We start from the raw sequence: 27,500 nt of genomic DNA on the forward strand, positions 1-27,500 counted from the left end.
ACTCTCTCAAATCTCAACTAGCTGCAACGAAGTCCGCAAATTATTAAAATCTCTTTCATGTTCTAAAGCTGACGCTCCTAATGATATCCGTGCCATATTTCTTCAACAATTAGCCCATATTCTATCCAAACCGATCAGCATAATCCTTAACAAATGTTTTCTCGAGGGTGTGTTTTCTATTGCATGGAAGCAAGCAAATATAGTTCCTATACTCAAACATTGAAACAAAAGTCACGTTACTTCCCATCGTCTGATTTCCTTACTTCCTGCACTTCCATTACTAGCTGACAAAATCATTTATAATCGTACCTTGCACATGTTAATCTGTTCCTCTCTCCCACTCAACACTACTTTCTCCTTCACACATCCTGTGACACAATCCTTGCTTGTTTGCTTGCTTACCAACGTGGTTTTCTGCCCGAGTGCCAAACAAGTCATGGATGTCGTTTACTTGGATTTTTCCAAAGCCTTTGACTCTGTCCCTCGTACACAACTCGTTCACAAATTGTCAAACAGATTTAACATTCACAGACCTCTTCTTAAATTACTTTCATCCTAGTTGCACAATAGAAAGCAAAAGGTAATCATATCTGGTTGCTCTTCATCATGGCTCCCTATAGTTTCTGGTGTGCCTCAAGGAAGTTCTCTAGGGCCCCTGTGTTTCACTCTTTTCATGGACGATATTCATGAATATATTTCTCCAGAATGCTCAATCTTATTGCACTAGGTATGCTGATGACTAAGTTATTTAGAAACATCTGTTCAATTCAAGACACATTTTCTATGCAAGACAATTTCAAACACACTGAACGCTGGTGTGGAGACTGGAATCTAAAACAAAATCCCGAGAAATCTGTAGTAATGAGGTTTACCCTCAAATCTAACTTTACAGCACCATCCTATAAATTATGCTACCAAATTATTCTGTTCATACAACAACACAAAGATCTTGGGAGTCATTTTCGACAGCAAACTCACCTTCATCCACCATACAAATTACATAATATCTAAAGCCATGAAACCCTTGGACTAACTTACAGATATCACACATTTTTATGCCCTTAAAACCTATTTTGCAACGTGCGTTTTACCTATTTGAATATGGTTCATGTATCTGGTCAATGTCTTGTGAAGCAATGTAAAGAAAACAGACAAAGAAGTCATTTTTTCCCTCAAAATAGTCAAACATATATGCCCAGCCCTTGCAAATCTTTCCAAACACGAAATTCTATCCACTCTAATAATTCACGAGCTTTCTCTTCGCCGTCAAGTTTCAGATTTAAGATTTATTATAGAATTATGAATGGACAACTTTTCACTAACGAACTCTTGCCACTTCTTCACATCCGGATCCCACGCTCCAACAGCAAATGCAACAATTTATTTTACACTAAGTCTCCAAGATTAGAACAAAGGTCACTTCTGTATGGGCTACAAACCATGTACAATTCATTAAAAGATTTTCCAGGCTTCCATCCATCTATTTGTTATATGAGCCTACTTGTTATTGTTTTTATTCTTGTGTTATATGTTTATACATGTGTGTGTGTGTGTGTGTGTGTGTGTGTGTGTGCTGCTGCTGGACAGATTTGCGTTAAAAGACTTCCAGAAGTGCTTCATAAACCCATGTTTCTGAAGTTGAATCTGACAGCATTAATTTCCAATATTAAGAACAGGGATTAATTTTGCATTTCAAAACACTGGTTGTATATTAATGTGAAATATTTGAGAATATATATGTATACAAGGTGGCGCAAAAGTCACCATACAGCTGATGTTGCCTTTTCTTTTACATTCCTGAGTTTTAATTGTTTTTTTGTTGTTTTTTCCACAGTTTGAAAGATGCCATACAGCTGATGTTGCCTTTTCTTTACATTCCTAGGTTTTAATTCTTTTTTTTTCCCCCCAGTTTGAAAGATGCCACTGACGAGGAGAGAATTGAAGTAATCCTGCTTGTCGGCAAAAAATCGAGCCGCCAGGTTGCCCAAAAGTTCAACGAACAACACACCGGACCTTGATCCCATCACACATGACACTGTTGCTAAATTGATAGCTAAGTTTAGGGAAACGGGTAGTGTGGAAGACAAGAAGAGAACTGGACATCCGAAGACAGCAACTGATGAGCAGATGTCGACATTTATCATTGCGTCCATGGTGAAAAGCCCGAAGAAGAGTACTCGTCGACTGTCAAAGGAGACAGGTGTAAGGCGTCGGAGCATCCAGCGAATACTCAAAGTGAATGAATGGCATCCCCACAAGATGCAATTGCTCCATCATATGATTGAACATGATCTTGATCGCAGACTCCAGTTCTGTGAGTGGGTTGTCGGAATGCAGGCTCTCGACCCGGATTTCACAAGAACCATTATCTTCTCGGATGAGGCTGTGTTTCACGTTAGCGCAGAGGTCAGTAAGCAAAACATGCGATACTCGAGTAAGGATAATTCACATTGGACCATGGACAGCAAGGAAACAGGCGGTGAAAAGGTAATGGTGTGGTTGGGACATGAGCATCATCGGACCAATATTCATCGACGAAAACCTCAATGCCGAAAGGTACCTGGACATGCTGGAAGATTCTGTAACACCCATGATGGCCAACCCTGATGGAACCACCCCCACCTTCTTCCAGCAGGATGGGGCCCCTTCACACTTTGGGATTGACGTGAGGCAGTGGCTTGACACAAACTTCCCGGAGCACTGGATCGAGAGACGAGGTCCTATGGAGTGGCCACCACGTTCGCCTGATCTGCCCCACTGGATTTTTTTCTGTGGTCACATGAAAGCCAAGGTATACGAAGAGAATATCAGGAGCTTGGATCACCTCAAGCAGTGCATTGAAGCAGCATGTGACGCCATCACTGGGGGGGACACCCTTCAAAAAGTGCAGGATGATTGGATGGCCCGGATTCACCTGTGCATGGCGTTTGAAGGGGGACACATTGAGCATGTTCTTTAAAAGCCCACTTATGAACTTTATTATTCATATTCAAGCACTTTAAGTTCTGTAATACATGTCAGTAAGAAACACATAAATGTATACGTTAGCTGTATGATGACTTTTGCACCACCCTGTATATATTTAATATGCAATTAGAAATGTTTATAGCAAAAACAACATTCCATTTCTGTTGAATAATCTTATGTATCGGAATCGGTTAAATATCAGAATAGGTTCCAAAAATTGTTGGTGGGTACATCGGCATCGGTAAATTTTCAGCTTCATCACATCACTAAAAGAAAGGAAATAAATCATTCCGTCTTTGATACAAAAGAAATGGAGTGGAGCTGCCCCATCTTCAAGTGCATGCAAACTTTTGAAGAAGTAGGATATTTTATTGCACCTGATCGCTTATTGAGATGTCAAGGGGCGATTTAAAGTAATCAAGGTGTCCTCAATTCAGTTTTCAATAGTTTTGTGTAAAATGGTTTGGATTTGATTTTAAACTGTATATTTTTTTATCCCGATTAGCCCATCAGCATAAAATGAACTTAAAACAAGCTTTATGAAACTTGTGCATTTTTAGGTATCAAAATGAGGGGGTTGTTATTTATGCTCATGTTAACCGACAATTTATTGCTGGATTTAGGGAGTATTCTGGAGGTTGAACACCCACTTCCTCTTGAATAACGGTCTCAGCATCCATTCATAGTGTGATTTATTTATTTGTAGAACATGAATGGTTCTGAAGAAAAGCGGTGGTTATACACTCCTCACAAAAAGTGTGTAATATTGTTATATTAGGCACAACAAGTTTGGAATATTATTATGTTAGGTAATAGGTGATAGGCACAGTGGCATATGTTGGCAAAAAGACAACAACATCCACCAGACAGATACCATGTGTTGTTGCATTTCAAGGATATCTATCACCTACTGCCTAACGTAACAATATCGTATCACTCAATAAGATTATATTTTATTTAAAGCCTCTCTGATGCTTCATGTTGACCAGGGCATTCACTTTTTTATCTCTGTTGTCTCAACCTCTGGTATGTAAATAATGCAGTGTTGTGCTTTGCAAACTTTCTGATGTATTCAGGATATAGGAAGTTCCATCAGCCTATGGAGTCCACTGTTTGCAATAGAGGCAGTAAAAATCACGATTCGGCATGGAGGAAGGTCTCCATGGCCTGGGTGATATAGAGGTGCGGCAGACTGAGAAGGGACTGACTTTTGATTTGGATTGAGGAGAGAGAGAGGAGCTTAGAGAAAGGAGTTGAGGAAGAGTGAGGCGAGTCCTGGTTAACCTGCAATGAAGCCTAGAAAGGACTTGGTTTATTTTATTCTTCGAAATTATCTTCATTCTTCAGATAGACAGGTAATTATCCTAACCCAGCCATGATTCAGGTAAGGTTCATAAAACCCAATGAGTGACCATTGTATTTTCTAATTGTTAAGCTGTTTAGTTTTAGTTGTGCCTTTCGCACTGCCAAGCATTTAACTCGTCATGTTAATGACGAGTACTCTCATCATCGAGGATGAAGGATGAATAAGTTACATCACCCATTGATTAATTGTGGAAGTAACTGGTTCTGATCCCCATCACTCTGTAGAAAGATACAAGTATCTTGAACTTTGTATGCAGTTACTTCCAGAACTGCTCTGAGTGTTCCAAGATGTTTATTCTTGCATCAGCTGCAAAATAAAAGTTTAAGTTATTTGGCACTATTGCTGTGAATTCAAATAAAAATCAATTTTAAAATGTGCACATACCTCCTCATCGTCACACAAATGCCTGTTAATATGATTTGTGCAATCCACTTGCAAAATCTTCACATTATCTTTGTCTCCCAGCTTCTTTGCCAATGCCTGCCATGTGGGAGCCAAGGTTTTACAATGTCCGCACCTAGAAACAACAGAACAAAAAGTAAGTAACATCATACACCACCTTTCAATGAGGCATATTATAGCTCCTCACTGATAACAGCATTAAAGAAAGTAGGACACCTGAATGGGAGTTGAAGAAAGTAGAACACCTGAATGGGAGTTGAAGAAAGTAGGACACGTGAATGGGAGTTGAAGAAAGTAGGACACCTGAATGGGAGTTGAAAAAAGTAGGACACTTGAATGGGAGTTATCAGCACTAGTTATTTTCACCTATCACAAATTGCCTCAGCAAGGAAGAAAATATGTATTGGATAGTTTCTGGCAGTATAAAATTACTCTTGATGGATTGATTTACTGTATGATGCATGTATAATGCACACACTGGTTTTCGATGGGGAAAAGCGACAATGATATCTCTTATTTAATGTGCAGTATGATTCAGGTTCAAGAAATGGCTTTCTTAGTTACAGGTCATAAAGCTGTTGCTATGACGATCAAGATCAATTGACATTAAACTCATGCCACCTCCCTCTTCCTCCCTCCACTGTGTTTAGCATCCAAAAGCTTTCACTTCTGTAACCACCTTGTTTATTCTGTAGTAGAAGAAAGTGAGATCAAAATTATATTATGGATTTGTAGTGCTCAGGAAGTGAATTGATTTGCTTTATTTTACTTCACTTTTCTACCACTTTTGGCTAATTGCGAAGATGGGGATGAGTGATGGTGTGATGAAATTGATGAATCGGCACTCGCAAACTTCCATGCCCAGGCTGAGATTCGAACACGGGACATTTGGCGTTGTAGCATGATGCGCTAACCACGCCGCCAAGGAGGCCGACACAGCTCAGGAAGTTGTTTTCTATTATTTCTCTGATTCACATCCCATGTGACAGGAAGTGCATGTTTGAATTCAAAATGTTCTGTTATGAAGTGAATAATCATGGGAAATGGTCATTTCAGTTCTATAATGTTTTTTTTTTTTTTTTTTTAATTATTATCACTAAAGAAATCCAACCTGGTAATTTGTATTTGCACATGTTTATATGTACATATTACAAGGGTTGATCAAATGAAAAGGTACAAAACGACACTGTCGGTGTAAATGAATACTTTATTCAAAGTATCCTCCATAGGCCTGAGCACAATGATCCCATTGATGAACGAGCCGAAAGATTCCTTTTTCCCAGAATTCCTTTGGCCGTGACGCGACCCAGTCCTTCACAGCATCCTTGAGTTCATCGTCCGAGGTGAAGCGCTTTCCTTTGAGATGCTTTTTCAGAGGACCAAACACATGGAAGTCACAGGGAGATAAGTCTGGACTGTAGGGCGGATGGTCTAGCTGCTCCCACTTGAACCTGGCCAGTTCCGCGTATGTGACCCTGGAGACGTGTGGACGTGCGTTATCATGGAGCAGAACGAAAACGGGCACTCCATTTCCTCACTGATTTGCCAGACAAACAGTCTTCCCCGTAAACGTTCACCATCCGGCGATGAATATCGGCCGGTTTAACACCTTCCGTTGTCAGAAAAAGGATAACGCCTCGCTGCTCCTCAACAGTCGAATTTACCAATGTTAACGCCATACTGTCCGAACACGCACTGCCGCGTCACTTGGACGGCGCTCTGTATCGGAGCCTCTGCTCTCTCCTGCGCATGTGCGTTCCCCTGCATGCTCCGATGCCGCGTGGCGACTCCAATCGCACCCCTACATATCACGCTACGTTCTCCCATCGCGGCATCAGTATTATATAAACGATTCCGTTGTTACGACGTTTCGTACCTTTTCATTTGATCAACCCTTGTATATGCAGTGACATAGTGAAAACATGCGTGGTTTTAAAGTTGGCTGTCTGAATTATTCCGTGCATAATACACATGACAGTTTTTATGGGGCCACTTTATACATGAGTAAATATGGTGTTTTAATTCGTTTTTCTGCCCGTTAAATGAAACTGATGAAAGGAGAAACATACATGGATGAGACATCACAAGCCCCACAGTGTAGATTATTATACTGGCTGTAGGTGCAGAGATTCACTAGTCTACAAAATGCAGTCCAGGATGCATTAGGTGTTAGGGAGGTTGACATTTGGGCAGGCACGTCGCGTGATAATGATCGCATGAGCACGTGAACACTCATGTAAATGTTTCAAAATACGTACATATTAAATGCACACACACACACACACACCCACACACATATATTTTTTCGAAAAAAAACTTCTTTGATGTTTGAATATATACACACAATTTACTCGGAGTCGACATCTTTCACGTCTGATAACTTTTTTAGAGAGTTGGTAACACTGACTCCCACCGTGTTCCATGGATTGCGTTGAACACAATTGCTGTGCGTGTCGCATCAGACGGACAGCTAAGGGACTGTTGGCCATTATACCGAGAAAATGTTCACTGGGCTGTGCGAACATATGGTGCTGCGAGCCCTGATTCAAACAGCAATACTTCTGCATTCGGCAACAGAGTGCAGCATATACAAGGCATGTCTAAGGGGACTCGAGACAGTCTGAGCTACATGGTTGCTAACTTTAGTGAGAAATTGCTAAACCTGGCAGATTTTAAATTCCAGTGGGCGCTAAAGTTCACGGAATAGTGACGAGCGACTTTTCTTTAGAAACTAGTATGCAGGAGTTACATATCTTTCAAGGTTTATATGATTTGCGCATGTGCGGCTAAGGGCCATTCAGACTATGCAACTTTTTTTTAGTAATCGACGTTTTTAATGCAAAAAAAATAACTCTCACCAACTTAAATTGCAAAGGAAAGTGCGGACTATATTGTACAAGAGTTATTGTGGGCGGGGCGAGGGCATTCTGTATAATACCCAAATATCTTATATACACAAAATATTTTTTTCTGGACTGGACGCGTCCTCCCCTCTGTCCCGCTAACGATCCACGTGCTTTCAATACTTAATGAATGTCGTTGGTTAACATATGGTCGGTGTAATAGAAACTAGATTGCGAAGTATGGTAGTCTTGCATTGTACATACCTGAGATTGCATGTTATATTTATTAGTTTGCACTAGCCATTACTAATTGTAAATTGCGTAATCAAAAGAGTGTTAATTGAATGAAAAATATTGTATTACTTCAAATATAGCGTGATTTTTGTGGGAAATAGTTGAAAATAAGTTGAACTGTTATTCTTAATTTTTCAATTGAAGATGAAGTTACAAGGGGAAAGGAGTAAATCTCCAATCAGTATAAAAATTTTATTGTGAACACCCGTATGTGAACCGCACGCGACGCCACTGCATTTGGGTGTTCTCAGAAAGGATTAATTTACACCCCATTACAACAGAATACCTATACATTAGCATTTACGAGGGGAGAGTGAAAAGTGTTGAGCCTCCTCACATGGAAGGAGTGATGATGCTAGGTAGTTAAAATTTTGGAAGATGTAAGGTTTGAGTTTTAGGACACAGTGTGCGAACTTTTATGAACACTCGTTTTCTTGCTATTTTTCTTTTTTTTCAGGTTGAAAATCAATGAAGTCTCAGAGAAGAGAGTGGCCGACAGGGCCATGATTCGGTCGGAAAGACCTCACTGCACAGGCTGCTTTGGTCGAGTGTGGCTTCACCACACCTCCCCATCCACCTTATTGTCTGATCTGCCCCCACATATTTTAATCTTTTCCCTGCTTTGAAGAATTCACTTCGAGGACGTCACTTCCACATGGAGGAAGAGTTCATTAAGGGGGTCATTCAGTGGTGTGAGACTCAGGACAAATCATTCTACCAGATGACTGTAAACAAATTGAAGCACAGAATGCATAAGTGAATTGATCTGGGGGGTGATTATAGAGATTACGAGGGTCACTATTTATATTTTGAGCTTAACAATGAAAAAACAGGAATTTCGCATTGAAAACTGCTTTATTGTTTTTCGAAGTATTCTCCTTTATGGTCAATACACTTTTGCATTCGTTCGAACCATTTGTCAAAGCAGTTTTTCCAATCTTCTTGAGACACCTCCATAATATGGTTTTTGAACGCATCAACGGCGTCTTCCGCCGACGAAAATCGTTGTCCACGCAATTTATTCTTGACATTCGGGAACAAGGAGAAGTCATTGGGTGCCAAATCAGGACTGTACGGTGGATGACCCATCAATTCGATTTTTTGACTGTTCATAAAGTCGGTTGTTAGACGAGATGTGTGACAGCTGGCATTGTCTTGATGAAGAATGATCCGACGGCGTTCGTTTGTTTTCCGTATTTGACCGAAGACCTCTGGCAAACAAATTGTTGTGTACCATTCAGAGTTGACCGTTCTACGTTTCTCTAAAGGCACAGTTGCCACATGACCAGTTTTCCCGAAAAAACAGGCGACCATTTGTTTCGATGTGCTTCGAGCGCGAACAACTTTTGTTGGATTGGGTTCATCTTGAAACACCCATACAGTCGACTGCTGTTTACGTTTCGCCTCATATGCATATATCCATCATTCGTCACCTGTTACAATCTTATATACGTCTTTTGAAGCACCACGATTGTATTTATTGAGCATTTGTTTGCACCAATACGCGAGCGTCTTTTTGAGTTTTTGTCAAATTGTGTGGGATCCAACGAGAACATACCTTTCTCACAGCTAAATGATCATGTAATATTGTATATATGTTGGTGGAACTAATGCCTATGGTTGCCTCAATCTCACAGTATGTCACATGACGATCTTGCAGTATTAGGTTTTGCACAGCATCAATGTTTTCTCGAACAACAACTGATTTTGGACGACCTTCGCGAATCTCGTCGGTGAGCGAATGGCGGGCACGATTAAATTCGTTATACCAGCGTTTCACAGTGGCAAAGGATGGGGCTTCATCGCCAAATGTGGAAGTAAGTTGATCGATGCACTCTTGTCTTGATAATCCACGTCGAAAATCGTAAAAAATCATCGCACGAAAATGTTCACGAGTTAATTCCATTTTATCGCTGTCGCGCAATCTCCAAGGCAACATAAACAACACAAATCAAGCTATTGACAAAACATTTGAAGTACATTATGGTCAATAATGCCAGACAATTCCGTGCAAACGTCAAATTGCACCTAACTTCAATCAGTGTAGCCAAGGCTCAAAATATAAATAGTGACCCTCGTATGTAGAGAAATCATAATGAGAAACTGTAGCTCAAACACCTCTCCCCTGCGAGGCTCAAAACTTTTCACTCTCCCCTCGTATAAATATTCGTAACTTAAAATTGTTACAGTTTTTAAGCCATATTATAAATTCCAAATTTCACAGGATAAGAAAGCAGGTATGCACAAGTAGAGAGTGGAGTATGGAAAGACAAGGTAAGATACTATCAATCATGTAAATTGTTGCTCCAAACCAGACGTTATCTAGAATGGTTTGTTGGTTGCTGTAAGCATTGCTGCCAGATTCACCAAAACTTTCCTTCAATCTATCTGTATATCAGTATAATCATTGAATTGTACAGGGCTTCCTCAGGCTGTTTACAATTTTGTAAAAATGAAATTCGCAGACTTTTCCAGATTTTTCATACCAAGTACCAAAATTTTGCAGAGCAAACCATTAGGGCAATTAGTGTACATGTCTGGAAGTAGGTCACTATTATTTCAGCTAAATGCATGCTTAGAATCTCGCTAAACCTAATATTGGAATATCTACTTCATGTGAAGGTAATAACGGAAAGGGAAACTCAACAGTAATTGACTGTTGGATATGGGGAGGAAAGCAAGTGTCAGGGAGAGTTTTTAAGTGATAAATTATTTTTACAAAAAATAATCATAAATTGCATAAATAATACATAATTATACATTGTATTAATTGCATTAATAATACAATCTAATATCACATGTATTGTTCCCAATAACTATCAAACGGACACTAAAAAAGGGAAACAAGAAATGGTAAATTCCCACAGCCACTTATTGTAGTAGATATCTACATGAAAATAGTTCAAATTTTACTGTAAGAACTGATAATGGTCAGTATATTAAACTGATGTATAGTTTGTGAATAAGTTTTAAATTTCCTTTCTATGTTAAAGAACCTACATTTAGTGCACAACTACAAAAATGTTGACTTTTTCTATAGTAAATTTCTCTGACATTTCCATGACTTTCCCAGAAAAAGTACATTTCCAGGCTTTTTCAGAAAAAAATAAATTCCCTTGGCTTTCCCAGAAAAATAAATTCCCTGACTTTCCCAGAAAAAGTCAATTCCCTGACTTTCCCAGAAAAAGTCAATTCCCTGACTTTCCCAGAAAAAGTCAATTCCCTGACTTTTCCAGAAAAAGTCAATTCCCTGACTTTTCCAGAAAAAAATAAATTCCCTGACTTTTCCAGAAAAAAATCAATTCCCAGGCTTTTCCAGAAAAATCAATTCCCAGGCTTTTCCAGAAAAATCAATTCCCAGGCTTTTCCAGAAAAAATCAATTCCCAGGCTTTTCCAGAAAAAAATAAATTCCATGGCTTTTCCAGAAAAAGTCAACTCCCTGGCTTTTCCAGAAAAAATCAACTCCCTGGCTTTTCCAGAAAAAATCAATTCCCAGGCTTTTCCAGAAAAAATCAATTCCGTGACTTTTCCAGAAAAAATCAATTCCGTGGCTTTTCCAGAAAAAATAAATTTCCAGAAAAATAAATTTCCAGACTTTTCCAGGTTTTTCAAACTGCTAGACACTGTTCCTAATAGCAGCTACTGGATTTTCTCTGGTTATGGTTATAAGTGGCAACATTGTTTTGATGTTTGTTTGTTAGCTGAAGGTCTCGACTAATATAGTCCTGGAGTGAGACACATCTTGAAAACTTATTATGGTAATTTGTGTTGTGTAAATAATATTTCACCAAATACTTGATTATTTCAGTCTGCATAAGCAACAAATAGAGAAAACAAAAGATTGCATGACATGACACCACTTGGTTGGTTACTTTGGGAAAAGTAATCCATATGTCATCAATCTGTCAACCACAGGTAAAATCGCAGAAGAAAATCAATGCTTCATTGGCAAGATTGAGCAGCAAATAAGGTGAAAATGAATTTGCACAAAAATATACATTGTACACCTAACACATGCAATTTTCAATACTATACGGCGTACTGTTTTAGAAGCGATATCGAGCCGGAGCATGCAGAGCCTCTCCGTGACCAGCCAATAGCAGGAGTGCAACATTGTACTGTGGCATGCAAATTCAAGACAGTGTTCTGTATTTTTCTTGCCTGCAAGAAGTTTTCAAAAAATTCGCCACTTTAAGGTTCATCAAAAATGGGGCAAGACATTTTGAACCTGACTGTCCAAGTCCCATAAATTTCCATCGCCTACAGCCGAAGTTATAGTTTCTTGAAGAAACAACGGGAAACAACTCCTTCCATTTCTTATTTTTTAATTACCACAGTGTTTACGCAGCTGAGTTGTTGTGTCTAGGGAAAACAATGGGTGTTAAATTCATCTCAATATGCACAATGACCCTTCATTGACGTGGGTGTTCTCAAACATTGTGAGTCTGGATCAGTTTGAGTTCAGCGTTTTCGTAGCAAGGGTGGTGCAAAATTATTCACTTATCATTTACTCATACACCACAAAGAGAACAGTTGTGAGAGAATTATATATATAGTTGAATATTGTTCACACAGCAAATTCTCAGTCTTTTCCTTCCGCTAGCAGTTTGGCAACAGTGCAATAGCACTGGCTGTGTATTGGCTCAACTCATATTCCTTATAAAAGCGCACATAGTATAGTTGGTTACATTTGTGGTTCAGTTGCAATAGGAAAACAGATGTTCACTGACCAACAGATGGTTTATAACTTTGGGTAAAAAAAAAAAAAACAATGTTAGCACGGGGAATGTGTCGCCCTCAATAATACAGAGCCGGGGGAGCAGAGTGGGAGCAAAGAAGTGGTGTATGTTCTTGCATGAATCAAAATAGACCAGCTAAGCGTGCTTGCTGCTGGACAATGATTCTTACATGTAGGTTAATCTAAATAATAGTGGCAACTGATTTTGCTACAGAAACATAGTTACCGTATTCACTCATGTAAAGAATAAACAAGGTGAAGTGAAAGCTTTGGGATGCTACACACATGGAGGGAATTGGGGAAGGTGCAGTGGGTTGGTGACTCAGTGTATACAAAGACAATATTCTCCTCTTGGTTCACACAGCAACAGGTCAACAGGTGACTCATTGAATAGGTATGCTGTCATACCTAGCTTTACGACTACAAATAAGAAAGCTATTTCTTGAAGCTGAATTGTACTGTGCATTATATACGAGATATAATTGTTTGTTGCTTTTCCCCATCAAAAACAACCAACGTGTGCATTATACATACATAAATACGGTCAATATTAGAATTTTTGAATTGTTGCAAACAAACAAAAAAATTAATATGCTTAAAATCAACCAGACTATGGAAAATGAAAGAAAACATGACAATGTTGTTCATATCAGTCAAAGGAACTAAAGAAATCCTACTTTTTTTTTTGTTATTGAGTTGGTGTTTTAAGTCCACTTTATGCAATGTAAGGCTAATCAGGACTGGACCTACAGTTTAAAGTGGAATCCGAACCACTATGTGCCTCCACCAGGTATCGAACCCGGGATTCCTTGATTACAAGGTGACGACGCTACCACTGCGCCATCGGGGAGGCCCTAAAGAAAGAAGTCCTACTGTTTGACAACAACCACAAAAAAGAAAAAATGCATTTTGTAGAAAACAGTACTGTTATCCAAAGACATCTTTATGCAGCTGCTGCAATTAACCTAAAAGTTAGAAAAATGATGTTAAATAAACAAAAATTTAAAAACCAATAATTGGAAGATAACAACGCCTATGCAAAATGATGCTACTGAATGAACCCATGCTCCTCTCTTATTTAGAACTGAAAAAGTCTAGCTCTATTCTTTCACTGTGCAGACTTTAGCGGTCACGTTTTTGATGTCCTGGGTTTGATTCCTGGTGAGAGCCTTAAAATTTTGGAGTTGGCTCAGCATTATGAGGACAATTGGATACTACTTGACAGGATCCAGTCTAGACAACTAGATAAAAGTGACAATGGAAGATGATCACTTGTCACACAATGAAAATGGCCTATTGCAGCATGGGCTTTAGTTTCGTTCAATATATAAGGACACAGATACGACATATGACTGTCTATCTGAAATGAATTAACAGAAAAACTCCTCTGGACATATTCCAGTTGAAGATAGGTCTTCAGTCTTTCACAAACACTGTGTGTCAAAATTACGTGACTGATTTCAACCCGTAATATGTTTTTCATAAATTAGCAAAATAAGATACAACTTCACACACATATAATGTAACTGTCCAACTTTAAGTGTCAACGGTTATCGCAAAGTTAACTCACAAATGCTCAATGTGAGCACCCTTCGTTACTCTGCACACGACAATCTAACTCTATACAGACACGTTTCATCATGTTCTCATCTATAATTTGCACCGCTAATATATATATATATATTTGGATCTAATATAGTTCTTTGGTGGTGCATCTTTGAGAAATTGTAATTGTGTATGAAACTGACGTTGCATGCTCACGACCGACCTACTTTCGCAAAATGCTTTCTCCACTGGCAGAAATTTTACAATTGATGAGCCTGGCACCTGGCAGCAGAATTTAACTACTGGGACCATTCCAAAAAAAGCAACTTAAGGATGTGTTCAAAAGTATTTCACAGGATATTCAATCGGTGATTATGTAGTATTGCTCATGGAAGGTGTTTTTATCTTTCAGATCACTTTAAAACAGTGGTTTCCAACTTCAAAAGGTCCGAGGGCCAAAATTATTTCCAGCAGTTGATAGGCGGGCCGCATTTTTTTTTTGGGGGGGGGGATTAAAAATTACAAAAATTGTAAGTACTGAACTGAAAAAGTAGTACTTTCGCATGACCTAAATTTCTAAAATGAAGCAATAAAACAATGGAATTACAAATCAAAATTGTATAATTACAATTTATTTCACAAAAACCCAATGATGAATTGAAAGAAATTAAAGACACACCATACAAATAAGAATCCTTCATAGTAAGTGTTCAATGTGAAAATTGAGCCCGATCTGCTTCTTTTATTAAAGTTGTATTTGAATTTCTGTATTTGAAAGTCTCAGAAGGTGAAGCAGTGAAGAATCTGCCAGTCTGCTTCCGTAGCGGTTCTTGATGAACTTAATTGAAGAAAAAACACTTTCACACGTGTATGCGTATGTGCTGCCGAACATCGATGTCATTTTTTGCCCAAAACTACGAAGGTTTGGAAAGCGTTCTTTCGAAAGGTATTTGAAAAACTCTGGCCCCTTTTCTTGCCTAGTTTGAAGGAACATATCGCCTTGCAAATCACGCAATTCAAGTTGGAGAGAAGCTATTTTGATTTTCAATCTTACGTTTTATGGAGATATTGCTCATTTCGATATTTGCACACACTTTAACTATCAGTCACAGTACAATCCGTGTTGGAACACTGGAAATCTCTTTGTACTTTGTGCGTAGTAAAACAGATCTCTATAGCGCCGCTCTGCAGTTTGTTTCTAAAGACAAAGAGTGAAGCCTTCGCGGAAGAGGGCGAGTTCATTCCACATAGCGAAGAGGTGGGAAGCGGGCGAGTTTATTCCGCATAGCGAAGGGGTGAAAAGAAAGTTAGGTCACTTTAGATTCATCTGATGATCATTATCGACTGCAAAATCAATTCTACCTGTGATATTGTCTTTCTTCGCAGAGCATCCGTTCCTTCAGTAAAAAAAGAACGTATTTTAATAAAAATAAATAAAATTAATGTATTATGCAAACTGGCTTCGCAGGCCGCAGAAAAAGGCAACGGGGGCCGCCAGTTGGAAACCCCTGCTTTAAAACACCCTGTACACCAACTTTCTGTTGTTAAAAAGGTAAAGTGCTCCCCTGTGCATAGCAAAATGCCATGAAGACGTATAGGGGGTGTGGGTGTAACGCCCCACACTTTCTTGATGCGGTCGTGAGTGGGGGTGATGTGATCAGCATCATGCCCTGACTGCCTTTACAACCCAGGGTTTCCCCCAGGTACCCATGTTATTCGACGATGGGTGGGCACCGGGGCCACTTCCAACGTTATTAAAGTTCCCGGATTTGAACCGGACGGCGATCGAACTCGGGACCTTTAGCATGGTAGTCAGACGCGTTATTTTATGTTAAAGAAATAATTAATTAATTAAAAGTTTAAAGGGAGCATCAGCACAAATGGCAATTTTGAATCCTTCAGTGTTTACGGGAGAAATTCCCTTATCTAAAATCTTTACCCGAGAGTTAAAAAAAAAAGTCCCTTGAGGAATGTTAAAAGTGCAGAGGATGTAAACAAAACATTAAAAAGTTAAGAACATACTATAAAAAACTTTCTCAGAAACACTGTAAGAGGACCACTTTTCTCACAAAACTAAAAACATTAGTTAAAAAAACTCAATCTCCCAACATGGATGATAAATCACTGGAACGGTTAAAACTTTGTTGGAAGAAATTAAAATCAGCACATTCGAGAAGAATTTGCAAACTTTTAAAAGGACATTACAGACACAACACGGTGGAGAGTTCAGCCCTTACAGCAAATGATGATGTATAAGATGTCTGTGTCCAATTCGAAGCCAAGTTAAAATTACCTCTTCTTGATGGGAGGGATGGTACAAGGAACACCTTGCACCAATGTTGGGCTTGATAACTTGAAGCTTGTTTCCAGTTATAACTAACACATGATCTTCTATGATAACTTATTCTGATTGTACAAAATGACAGTATGAAAGCTTGAGAAATGGTAAAAGAACATTTTTCAATTAGTTGAAATGTTCAAGTTACTGTTACATATATCGGGTGGTTTAATAAATAATTGAGGGGTTACAAACATTTATTGCCAAGTAAAGTATTGAACTTACGTCCAGACCGAACAAGGAACTCAAAACATTTTTTTCTGACACCTACAAATGTTCAATGTATGCACCACGGGTGACATAGCACAGATCGACACGAAAGTCTACTTCTTGCCACACTCGCATCAACATGGGGCTGTCGACAGTGTCCATCGCTGTGATGATATGCTCCCTTATGTCTCCGATATCACACGGCATCGGTGAGAAGAATATCCTCTCTTTCATGAAACCCCACAAAAAGAAGCCACAAGGTGTAAGATCCAGTGATCTTGAGGACCAAAACTTTGCACAAAACACTGTGAGTGATGTGGGTGATTTGAGTGTCACCTAGCGGCAGGGATGTGAGCTCTCAGCTTCACAAAACATACATTCACAAACTGTTTGCTTTCCTCGAACGTTCTGGACTGGTTTCATTAATATAAGTTCAATCAGTGGCGGCTGGCAGCTAGTATGATGGGTAGTGCCAACGTGATCAAGAAATCAAAAAAAATTTGCTAGCATATGTCATAAAAATCTAATGGAAGAGGTAATTTTAATGGAGCTTTGTTTACTAAAATTGGAGACAAACATTCAGAGTTCCTAAGATTGGTTCATTTTACTTTGCATTTGTACTACTTTTGGCTAATCGCGAAGATAAGGATGAGTGAACACTCACAAAGAAAGCCTGGCGTCGTAGCATGGTGTACGGAGATCGGCCAGAGTTTCTAGGAAATAAATGTGACTATTAAAATTTTGACATTTCTTTGATATTTTAAAATAGAATTGATGTTTAAATCTGGCGTGGGACAGCCAAGTTGTTTAATTTTTAATTTAATATCACATAGTACCTTGGAAAACGGTGTATGAATGCTCTAATCTGACTCGTCTTTACTAACTACCCTTCCTTTCACACACCATCGGACACTTTCACTTCACTAAAAAGAAAAACACTGAACAATTAGAGACACCGAGTCGATCACTGTATTCTCGCCTTGCTTTGTTTATAATTTGCAACCCCAGCACGGCAGACGGTACATCAACAATCGGTGTTACTAACAACTAAATATGATTATCTGCTAAATGAACTGTACATCTACAATTTTTAGAATTCAATGCAAGAAATTGAAATATATCGTATCTCCAAGTGAAATTCTTATACTGATAGATTTTTTACAAATATTAAAGTAAAAAATCCCCTGGTGATGTGAATTCCCTTTGATATTTAGGCAATTCTTTTGTACAGAAAATGTCTTCAATGTTGTCAACGTCAGTTGCAACACGTGAGTATTTGTGTGTGAGAGAGCAAGGGATATATCTTTTCTTAAGGAAGAAATCGATAACAAAAAAGTCTGGATGGCTCTTTAGATGCATCTATCTAAATGGTTATATAAATTTGGGGAAGTTATTACGTTCGTTCTTGCCAAGTATGCAGGAAAGTATCTTTCTCGCGAATTACTTCTCCAACGAGTATTACAAACCGGTCAAGATTAGTCACTTCTCTGTGAAGTTTGCAACTATGTCTCTCTCATTGTGCCAGCCAAAAAGGGGTACAGCTGGTTGTCTTATGGCTGACTGCCACTGGGCTACCACCTCCTCGCTCGTTAACTGCGGAGACTTTTTCATGCCTCTGCGCACAGGCCAGAGAGAGAACAGCTGGGGATGCGGCGCAGGAATTGAGGCGGCCGTAAGCTTGAACGCTTACGAGATTCGAATCTCCTCATTCGTAAATGTATTAATTTAACTATATTTTGGCAAAGCAAGTGCTTTTTCTTTTTCTGAGGGTAGAGCCATGGCACGGCGGCTCTTCTAACCCGTCAATTATTTATGAAACACCTGGTATTACCACACTATATACTGATAATCAACAGTTGTTTGAATGCATAATTACAAAACTAAAATCAGATTCACTAATTTCACCTTCAAATGCAAATCACATACCATGGTGCATAAAACTTCACAAAACTAAGTCCACTTTGAATGTCACTTCTAAATGTTTCTGATGTAGAAGCAATGACTTCATCGTTAACTTCACCAGCATTTCCTGAAGCCATGCGAGTTACAAAACTTTCCAGGACTTCATACGAATTTTCTCCCTGATATTCTTTCTCAACCTGTAAAAAAAGATAAAAAAATTATAACATGCTACTAATGTGTATCTACAAATCTATGTTTAATGTATGCACAGGAAAGAGAAAGAGGAAAAAAGAGGGAGAATAACTTTCATATTTGTTTGTAACACCCATGTAAAAGTTATAATCCAGACATACGAGGGCAAATCAAAAAGTATTTGCCCCTATTTTATGATTGAGAAACAAAGATATACTCTATGTGATCAAAAATATCCGGACACTCACTGGAATGAGAGCGTGAAGTTCAAAGCATCCTCCATCAGATGCACTGGCAATCAATACCGTGTGGGGTCACACTTGGCCTTGATGACAGGCTCCACTCTCGCAGGCATACTGACAATCAGGTGGCGAAAGGTATCTTCGGGAATGGCGGCCCATTCGCGTTTTATTTAGAACATCTTTTTGGAAAATATACCGAAACTTAATACTCCATTGTGCTTTTAAACTATTATTTTAAATTGTAGGTCATGTGGTCTACGTATTTTCATGACAGTTTGATATGTTGGAACAGATTTTTGAGGAAGTAAAAGTAAAGTGCTCAGCACCACGCTCCTGGCTACCTTTATCCCTCAAAGTTTTCTCCAGGAACCAGCTTGATATGATGCTGGGTGCGTGCCGGAGCAGTTTGAATAGGTGGAAAAGATGCCGGTTCTCCCCCACAGGGAATCAACCCCGGGTCTCTCGCATGGTAGTCAGATGCCCTAACGATTGAGCTCCATTATTTCTCACTCGACAAATGCCGATGGTGCACACTTAGCTTGGTATTTCAAAACACATCTCGCAAGACAAATATTGAAGATGTGGCACCCGTGTGACGGTAGACACACACTAGATCTCCTGTTAGAACCCTGCCACTTTGCTCTGTGATGCAAATGGTTTTAATAGAAGTTGAAAAAAATCGTGGGAAATACATGTTTTAATGTGGCTGTCGGAATTATTCCATGTATAACAAGCATTATAGTTTACTCTTGAATAAAATCTTGGAAAACTTGCAAATTCAATGTTCACAAACATGGCCTAGAAAAGACAAGCCGCTCAAGAACTAGCACACAAACATTTAGCAAAGCGATTTGAGCAGCAAAAACAATGTGCCGACAAAAAGACACAACAAACAACCTACTCCCCTGGACAATTAGTGTATATTTTGGACACTACCCCTCATCCCCACGTACCCAAGGCATTTTCCTCCTCCTACAAATTTAAAGGAAAAATAATTTCACAAAACGACGCCAATTCCTATTTGGTGGAATACACCGATGGTCGTGGCAAACTGAAAACCGATGCTATCACGATTCACCGTTTGAAAACAAGGCACCTTGACTCGGACGAGTCTGTCACTTAAATATTCTATTTTTCCATTTTTCACCGTTGCACAGTCCATTCACACTTTATAAATATTCTTTTCGCACCCACATGTCAATATAATACTTGTATTTTCGCAATTTTTTTCGCAAACGCGATTTTTTTACAACGGACATTTTTTCACTCAGCCACACACAAGAATGAGCACATGTAAAAACGGAAGTTCCGCCATTTTGATTCACGTAATACCCTCTTCTTCCTGTTCCCTCCTCCTCAACACTGTACACATAAAAGAGTCGGGAATTAACTTTCAAAGCAAGTTCGAAGACTAAAGTAAACTTTTAATATTCCACAAAGTAATAATAATAAAGAAGTAGAAAGTAAAAACGACCAATCAGGAACGTAGTCTCTTAACTGACTACTGGTTGAGTACGTGAATTTTCCACTCGCTAGAGACAACGCAATTTTTTGTCTGCAACAAGCAGAAAAAAAAAAACTCGCGCAAGTATATGCGCATGCGCGACCTACCTGTAGACGAATCTCGCACAGCTGACGATTTAGTAATCACCTCAGCTCGAGCAAATACATCGCGGAGTGCAAAACATAAACAAATGGTAATAAAATACAAACAAATAAAAATGCAGAAGTTTATATTATAAACTATTCAGTCTCGAGAATCTCTTGCATTACAGCTTGTTATTCCTTCTCTTTTCTAATTTATCATTAGTGCTCTTTTACCTTTTACTTGAGTAGCAATTAATCGGAAAACATTTTTTTTTCATCACAAATCTCATGCTTAATACATGCTATTTTTTTTATGCAAACTCAGTTTTAAAAATTGTATCTTTGTCCCTTTTAGGGTTCACTAACGACAATGGCAGTACTGTTACTACTTTCCTTTTTTTCCCTAATTCACCACAGCGACTGAACATGTGAAAATCATCTCAGGAATTTATCTGAAAGAACTACCTGGAACCATCCCTTATCATTATACCATCCCCATCTATTATAATGTGAAATTAGAAATGCCTAAACCCCAACACTTCCCATCAACACTACATAATGCCATGTGCAACAAAGGTGAAGAAGATTCCAACCAATGTAAACTTGCGGTCCAACTCCAAAATATTCACTCACACCTTTTTTCACACCTTTCCCTCTTCACACGACCCACTCCCACCACTTCCGTAGTTAGACAAAAACGTGCACTCCTTGGCTTTATAAGTAGCATTGCTAACTATTGCTGTGATTTTGCCACTACTAAGCAACTAGAACCCTTATTCCAAAATGCTCATGAAGTAAAACAAACGATATCTAACATTAAATTACAACTGCAAGCTAATCATCGTTTCTATCAAAATTTAACTGGTGAAATTCACTCTTTCCAACATCAGATTGAGGATGTTTTTACTGAATATGCTAACCACTCTGATAGTTTGGCTAGAAACCAGGAAGCATTAATTAATAAACTCAAAAATTTAACAATCAATGCGTTCACTGGTTTAAATTACTTAAACTACGGGGATCGTTACTGTGAACGCTTTAGGGGTCAGATGGTAGAGCTAGGTTACGTTTATGGTCCCCATACAATATCGCTGACAGGCTTCTGGCAGGGAGTGGAATGATTTCAAGGGATGTAGACGACGTACATCTTACCTCTCGGCCAAGCGGTTGAGTGCGGACGTCAGGCGACAGAGCATGGAGTCCTGAGTTCGACGGCCCACGGTCTTCTTGTTCGTGGCTGGCGACGAAGCACATGCTGGTCTTGGAGTATCAGCCCTAGAAAAGGCGCCGGGATGATGGTCTGTCCAACGGCTACAAGTTGTAGGCCGTGGTGCTGAAGTTAGTCAACTCGCGAATGTACTCTGCGGTTGCCTTAGGCGAAAGCTTCGTCTCGGTTCCCGAGCCGGGGTGAGACCTGAAAGGTGTCAAGGTCTTCGCCTGGTATTCTTCTGGAGGTTCTTGAATTCTGAGACTTGACCGAGCCGACTGAGCCTTGACTGAGCCTTTACTGAGCCAACAATTCTAGCTTCCTAACATGAATGCGCTTCTTTATTTATGCTTTGTGAGCTTTGTTATATTCTTGAGCCCAAACTGTGTCATACACACAGCAATTCGGAGCTGTCAGCATAATCTACTGACGCAGTGAAGTGCTGACTTTCATTCGATTGATGCGTTTGCTTGATTCTATGCGTTTCCATACGTGGTTCCCAAGAACACACGAATTCTGTGGAGTAAGCATATACGCGATGCACGCTGTTTCAACTAAAAAAAATCAAAAAAAATCGCATTTTTATGCCAAATTCGCATTATTTGGATATTTTGGACGGGCGAAAAATGTGTCCAGACATCATTGCACATTCATAAACACAACTTAGCAGCAATAAACCATTTTTCACGGTTTTCGCGTTTGCGGGAAATCAATGTCACTACTAATTGGAAATTACTTTCTGGCCACCCCTCGTATAAATCAGTAGATGGAAAGTGAAAATTTAGCAGGGCTGGCAGAGAAAAGTCAATTCTTGGAGAAAGTGATTTGCTTTTATGATTGAATGATTCGAGTAAATATGATATTAAAATATTTACGGATTTATTATTAGTATTTTATTTCATAATATTGGACACTAACTTCACTCAGTGAGAGATTAATGACCATCTCTCACGAGTTTAAACAGACAGGACAGAGAGTGGCGTTAATTTCATTGCAATACTAGTGTTGCAGTAAATTTGAGGTTGGGAGCATGCCCTTGCCAATTTTTATAATGTTTACAATGCAGATTTAGGTTTCACTTTTTCGTGATAATATTCAATATACCTTCTGTCAAAAAAGTACTGGGAATTTGTAATTTAAAAGGCCAGCTCAAATGATTTTTTTAAATTATTTTTTCCGTAAGTTGGTAGCTCTGTACTTAATTACTATGCCAAACATGAGCGCGATCTGTCAACCAGTTTGTTTACAGCAGCAGGTTGAATCAGTCCACTTCGGTAGTGCATCACGATTTTTACAATGAACAAAATTATTGAACAAAGAGTTTGCCTTAAATTTTGTGTTGCGAACGGAATTTTGTGTGATGACTTGCTAAAAATGTTAGAAAAGACTTTCAGTTTTATCAAAAACGCGGGCTTACGAGTGGTACAAAGTGTTCAAGGAAGGCCGAGAGATCGACAAAGACATGCCTCGTTCTGGACGACCTTCGACCTCTTCAACCGATAAAAACATCGAAAAAGTGAAGGAAATTGTGCTCGATAATCGCCATTCCAGCTTAAGAGAGATAGCTACTGACCTTAACATATCTCACGAGTCTGTTCGTTCGATTGTGGTGGATATTTTGGGCATGAGACGCTGTTCCAAAAGAGCTGAATTTTCTTCATAAACAGTACCTTGAGCAGGTCTCTTTAGACATGCTGAATCGCTCCAATTCTGATCCCACATTCATGGAACGCATCATAACTGGTGATGAGACACGAGTCTACAAGTTTGACATGCAAACAAGTCAACAGTCATCAGAATGGAGGACAAAAGACGAGCCGAAACCGAAAAAACCACGTCAAAGTCGCTCAAAAGTCAAGGTGATGCTCATTGTTTTCTTCGATATTCGTGGTTTGGTGCATCATGAATTCGTTCCAGAGGGACAGACGGTCAATAAAGAATACTATTTGGCCGTATTGAAGCGTTTGCGTGAGAAAGTCAGTCAAAAACGGCCAAATTTGTGGAAGATCAATTAGTGTATTTTACACGACGATAATGCGCCATCGCATAGGGTACCCGTTTTGACTCGATTGAAGCCATAAAGCAAAATTCGTGGAAGGAGCTGAAGGCCATACTGGAAAGCGCCTATAAAAAGTGTTTCCAAGACTGGAAGAAATGCTGGCATATGTGTGTTGCATCAAATGGGGCATACTTTCAAGGCGACAAAATAAATAGTGATGAATAAATGAAAATTGTGCATTTTATTTAACAATTCCCGGTACTTTTTTGACAGAATATATATCCCATTTTGTTGGATTCTTCTTGATATCTAAGAATAGTGCAATGTCATTGTAAACGTATGTTAACTTGTGCGAAACCAGTAATGCCTCAGGATGATGAAAGAAAACCTTCGTAAGCACTGCTACATTAAATAAGGTGAAGTGAGCCAGGAGTAATATTAACAAATGAAAATTATATTAAAGAGGAAATAAAAAAGTAGGCTTAATTCAGGAAATGCATGTTACTTCTCTCTTCATAAACTTTTGTCTTCTCGTTTAATATCTAAGAAACTAAAAGTTAAAATATACAAAACAGTAATTTTGCCTGTAGTATTATATGGATGTGAAACTTGGTCCCTTGCATTGAAAGAGGAACATAAATTGAGAGTATTTGAAAAGAAGATCCTTAGGAAAATATTTGGACCTAAAAAGGGATGAGGAGACAGGTGAGTGGAGAAGGTTACATAATTTAGAACTACATAATTTGTATTCATGTCCAGATATTATTAGAATAATTAAATCAAGAAGACTTAGGTGGGCAGGTCATGTGGCACGAATGGGAGAGGAAAGAGGAGTTTACAGGATTCTTGTTGGGAAACCTGATGGTAAGAGACCTGTAGGAAGGCCAACACGAAGATGGAGGGACAACGTTGAGATGGACCTAAGGGAAATCGGTAGGGATGGAAAAGAGTATATAGATCTTGCTCAAGATAGGCAAAGATGGAAGGCCTGTGTTGCTGCAGCCATGAACCTTCAGGTTTAAGAAGGCTAGAGAGTTAGTTAGTTAGTTAGAAGTGAGCCAGAAGAGTAATAAAATTCCAGCAGCATATTTGCAGTCTAAAGATCTTCTTGTTTATGCATGCAATTTTAGTTGGATGTCTTCGGACTGCAACATCCAACAAAAATCAGTTCCATAAGAGTGCCATGCATGCAATTTCTGTCGCATGTTATAGTGAGATACTTTGTCGGGTGGCGATATTCGACAAAAATTGTATGTATCAATGGAGCCTATTTGTTTCCATGTTCCTTTAGTTTGTCCAACAAAATGCTTTACTACGACATCCGACAACTATCGGACGGCGCCACCTGCTCCCATCCCTTCCATCTGTTGACAGTTCTGTCCCCTTACTACTCCCATACGGACAAGAAAAAAGGATCATTCAATGCATTTTCCACATAATATTTAGAGGCTGAACACATTTTTCTGCCCCTATTCATGTAATAAAAATATTTAATTAATTTAATACACTTCTAATAATAATAATAATAATAATAACAGTTATTACTACTACTTTGAGACACTTGGTTTGCACCCCCTCCCCCTGAAATATATATTTCTAGTTACCTGCCTGTCTAATGGGTGTGTTTATCATGCGAGAGGAGGGAGAAGAGGCTTAGTGGGGGGAGGGGCACAATTAGCAATCCTCGCACCTCCCTTGATGAACAGGAAGTTATTTCTTGTCAAGTTATTTTCTTGCAGATTGTTACTCTGTTAGAATATATTTCCAGTTCTTGCAATGAAAAGAAAGACAATAAAATTATAAATATGATACAAGTAAAAATTGCAGTAAATTAAATGGTACTTGCTTTGCCATCTTCGATCCACAAAAGAGTAGGGTAGGCTTTCACATCATGCTCAAGACAAATAGACCTGTATGCTGAACAATCAATTCTGCTGATGAACACTCTGTCATCCGGATTAGCAAAATGTTTCCTTGCCAGCTTTTCCCAGTCTGGAGCCATGTTCTATAATAACAAAAGAAACATCATTAATTTTTCTTGTGTGTTTGTACATAAAATAAACTTCAAATTATACTGAAATTCATGTTTTGTGGTGAAATTTAACAAAGTAACTTCTCACTAATGTTGGGTGATAAATCGTCCAGACGATATATCGTTATATAAAAAAAAAAGTAAAGTGCTCCCCTGTGCATAGCACCACGCCATGAAGGCGTATAGGGGGTGTGGGGGTAACGCCCCGCACTTTCTTGATCCGGTCGTGAGTGGCGGTGATGTGATCAGCATCACGCCCCTGACTGCCTTTACCCCCCAGGGTTTCCTCCAGGTACCCATGTTATTCGATGCTGGGTGGGTGCCGGGCCCGCTTCCATCGTTAGAAAAGTTCCCGGATTTGAACCGGCCGGGGATCGAACCCGGGACCTTTAGCATGGTAGTCAGACGCGTTACCGACTGAGCCATCGCGGCCAACTTGTGGATATGGAAAAAATATTATCCAGGCGATATCAACTACATGATATATTGTCATGATATTTTGGTGATATATTGTCACAATATTTTGGCAATTTACAGGGTAAGTCAAAATGATGGACCTGATTACAGAAATTTATTCTGTGAAATCTAATAAACATATGTTATTGTGAGACATGCACTTCGAAAGGTTAACTTTCAAAGTTTAGTTTCCATGCAGTGTTTCCACTTTCTATCGCTAGGAGTCAGCAGCGAGCAGGTAAAGGGTGTTGACTGAAGAACAGAGATCTTTCTGTGTGCTTGATTATCATGTGAACAAGTCTGTGATTAGTGTGCAACGGCATTTCCGTACCAAATATCAGAGAGAACCACCTACAGGGAAGGCCATTCGTAAGTGGTATGAACATTTCAGAGATTCGGACTGCACCTGTAAACAAAATCGACTGGCCGTCCGTCAACTGGGGAAAAGACAGTGGAACAAGTGCGCGCATGTTTCGTGCAGAGTCCACAGAAGTCCGTCCATCTACTGGGCAGCGAGAGAACAACTTCCACAGAAAACTGTCTGGCGGGTTCTGCGGAAACGTTTACAAATGAAACCCTACCACTTGCAACTGATTATGCTTTGCGCACGTCCTTCTGCGCTGATTTCCTCTCATTAATGGAAACGGATGGGTTCTTTGAGAGGTTAATTTACAGTGATGAAGCAACTTTCCACCTTTCAGGGAAAGTGAATAGACACAACATAAGGATTTGGGGAACTGCTAACCCCCATCAATTTGTGGAACACGAACGCGATTCTCCCAAAGTGAATGCCTTTTGTGCCATTTCCCATGAATAGATTTTAGGCCCTTTTTCTTCCATGAACGTACTGTGACAGGATTTCTTTTCCTTGATGTGCTGCAACTATGGCTTCTTCCACAGCTTGCGGAGGATAGCGCAGATTTCATTCTCCAATTGGATGGTGCCCCTGCGCATTACCATGGCAGCATTCAGGACCATCTCAATGGGGCATTGGAACAACATTGGATACGCCGTGCATCTCCAGAGGATCAACCTCTCCTTCATTGCCCACCTAGTTCCCCCGACTTGACCCCATGTGATTTCTTCATGTTGCGTTTTGTCAAGGATCATGTTTACGTAGCACCACTTCCAACAACATTGGATGACCTGTGTGTCCGCATCACAGCAGCCATTGCTGAT

At 39.3% G+C, this 27,500-nt stretch overlaps 1 protein-coding gene across 1 annotated transcript in view; it reads right to left on the reverse strand.

Annotated features, from left to right (window-relative positions):
• LOC145997182 (thioredoxin domain-containing protein 5 homolog) overlaps positions 1 to 27,500 on the reverse strand; it is a 61,940-nt gene that overhangs the window by 6,509 nt on the left and 27,931 nt on the right. Inside the window, exons 5-7 of the mRNA XM_083133893.1 lie at positions 25,680 to 25,838; positions 18,631 to 18,803; positions 4,718 to 4,850 (exon numbers count right to left, since the gene is read on the reverse strand). Of these exons, the coding sequence (XP_082990019.1) occupies positions 4,718 to 4,850; positions 18,631 to 18,803; positions 25,680 to 25,838 (465 nt within the window). The remainder of the gene's footprint in view (positions 1 to 4,717; positions 4,851 to 18,630; positions 18,804 to 25,679; positions 25,839 to 27,500) is intronic.

Source organism: Lepisma saccharinum, chromosome 13 (genome assembly GCF_977018435.1).
Source record: "Lepisma saccharinum chromosome 13, izLepSacc3.1, whole genome shotgun sequence".
In the NCBI taxonomy this organism is placed as follows: domain Eukaryota; kingdom Metazoa; phylum Arthropoda; class Insecta; order Zygentoma; family Lepismatidae; genus Lepisma; species Lepisma saccharinum.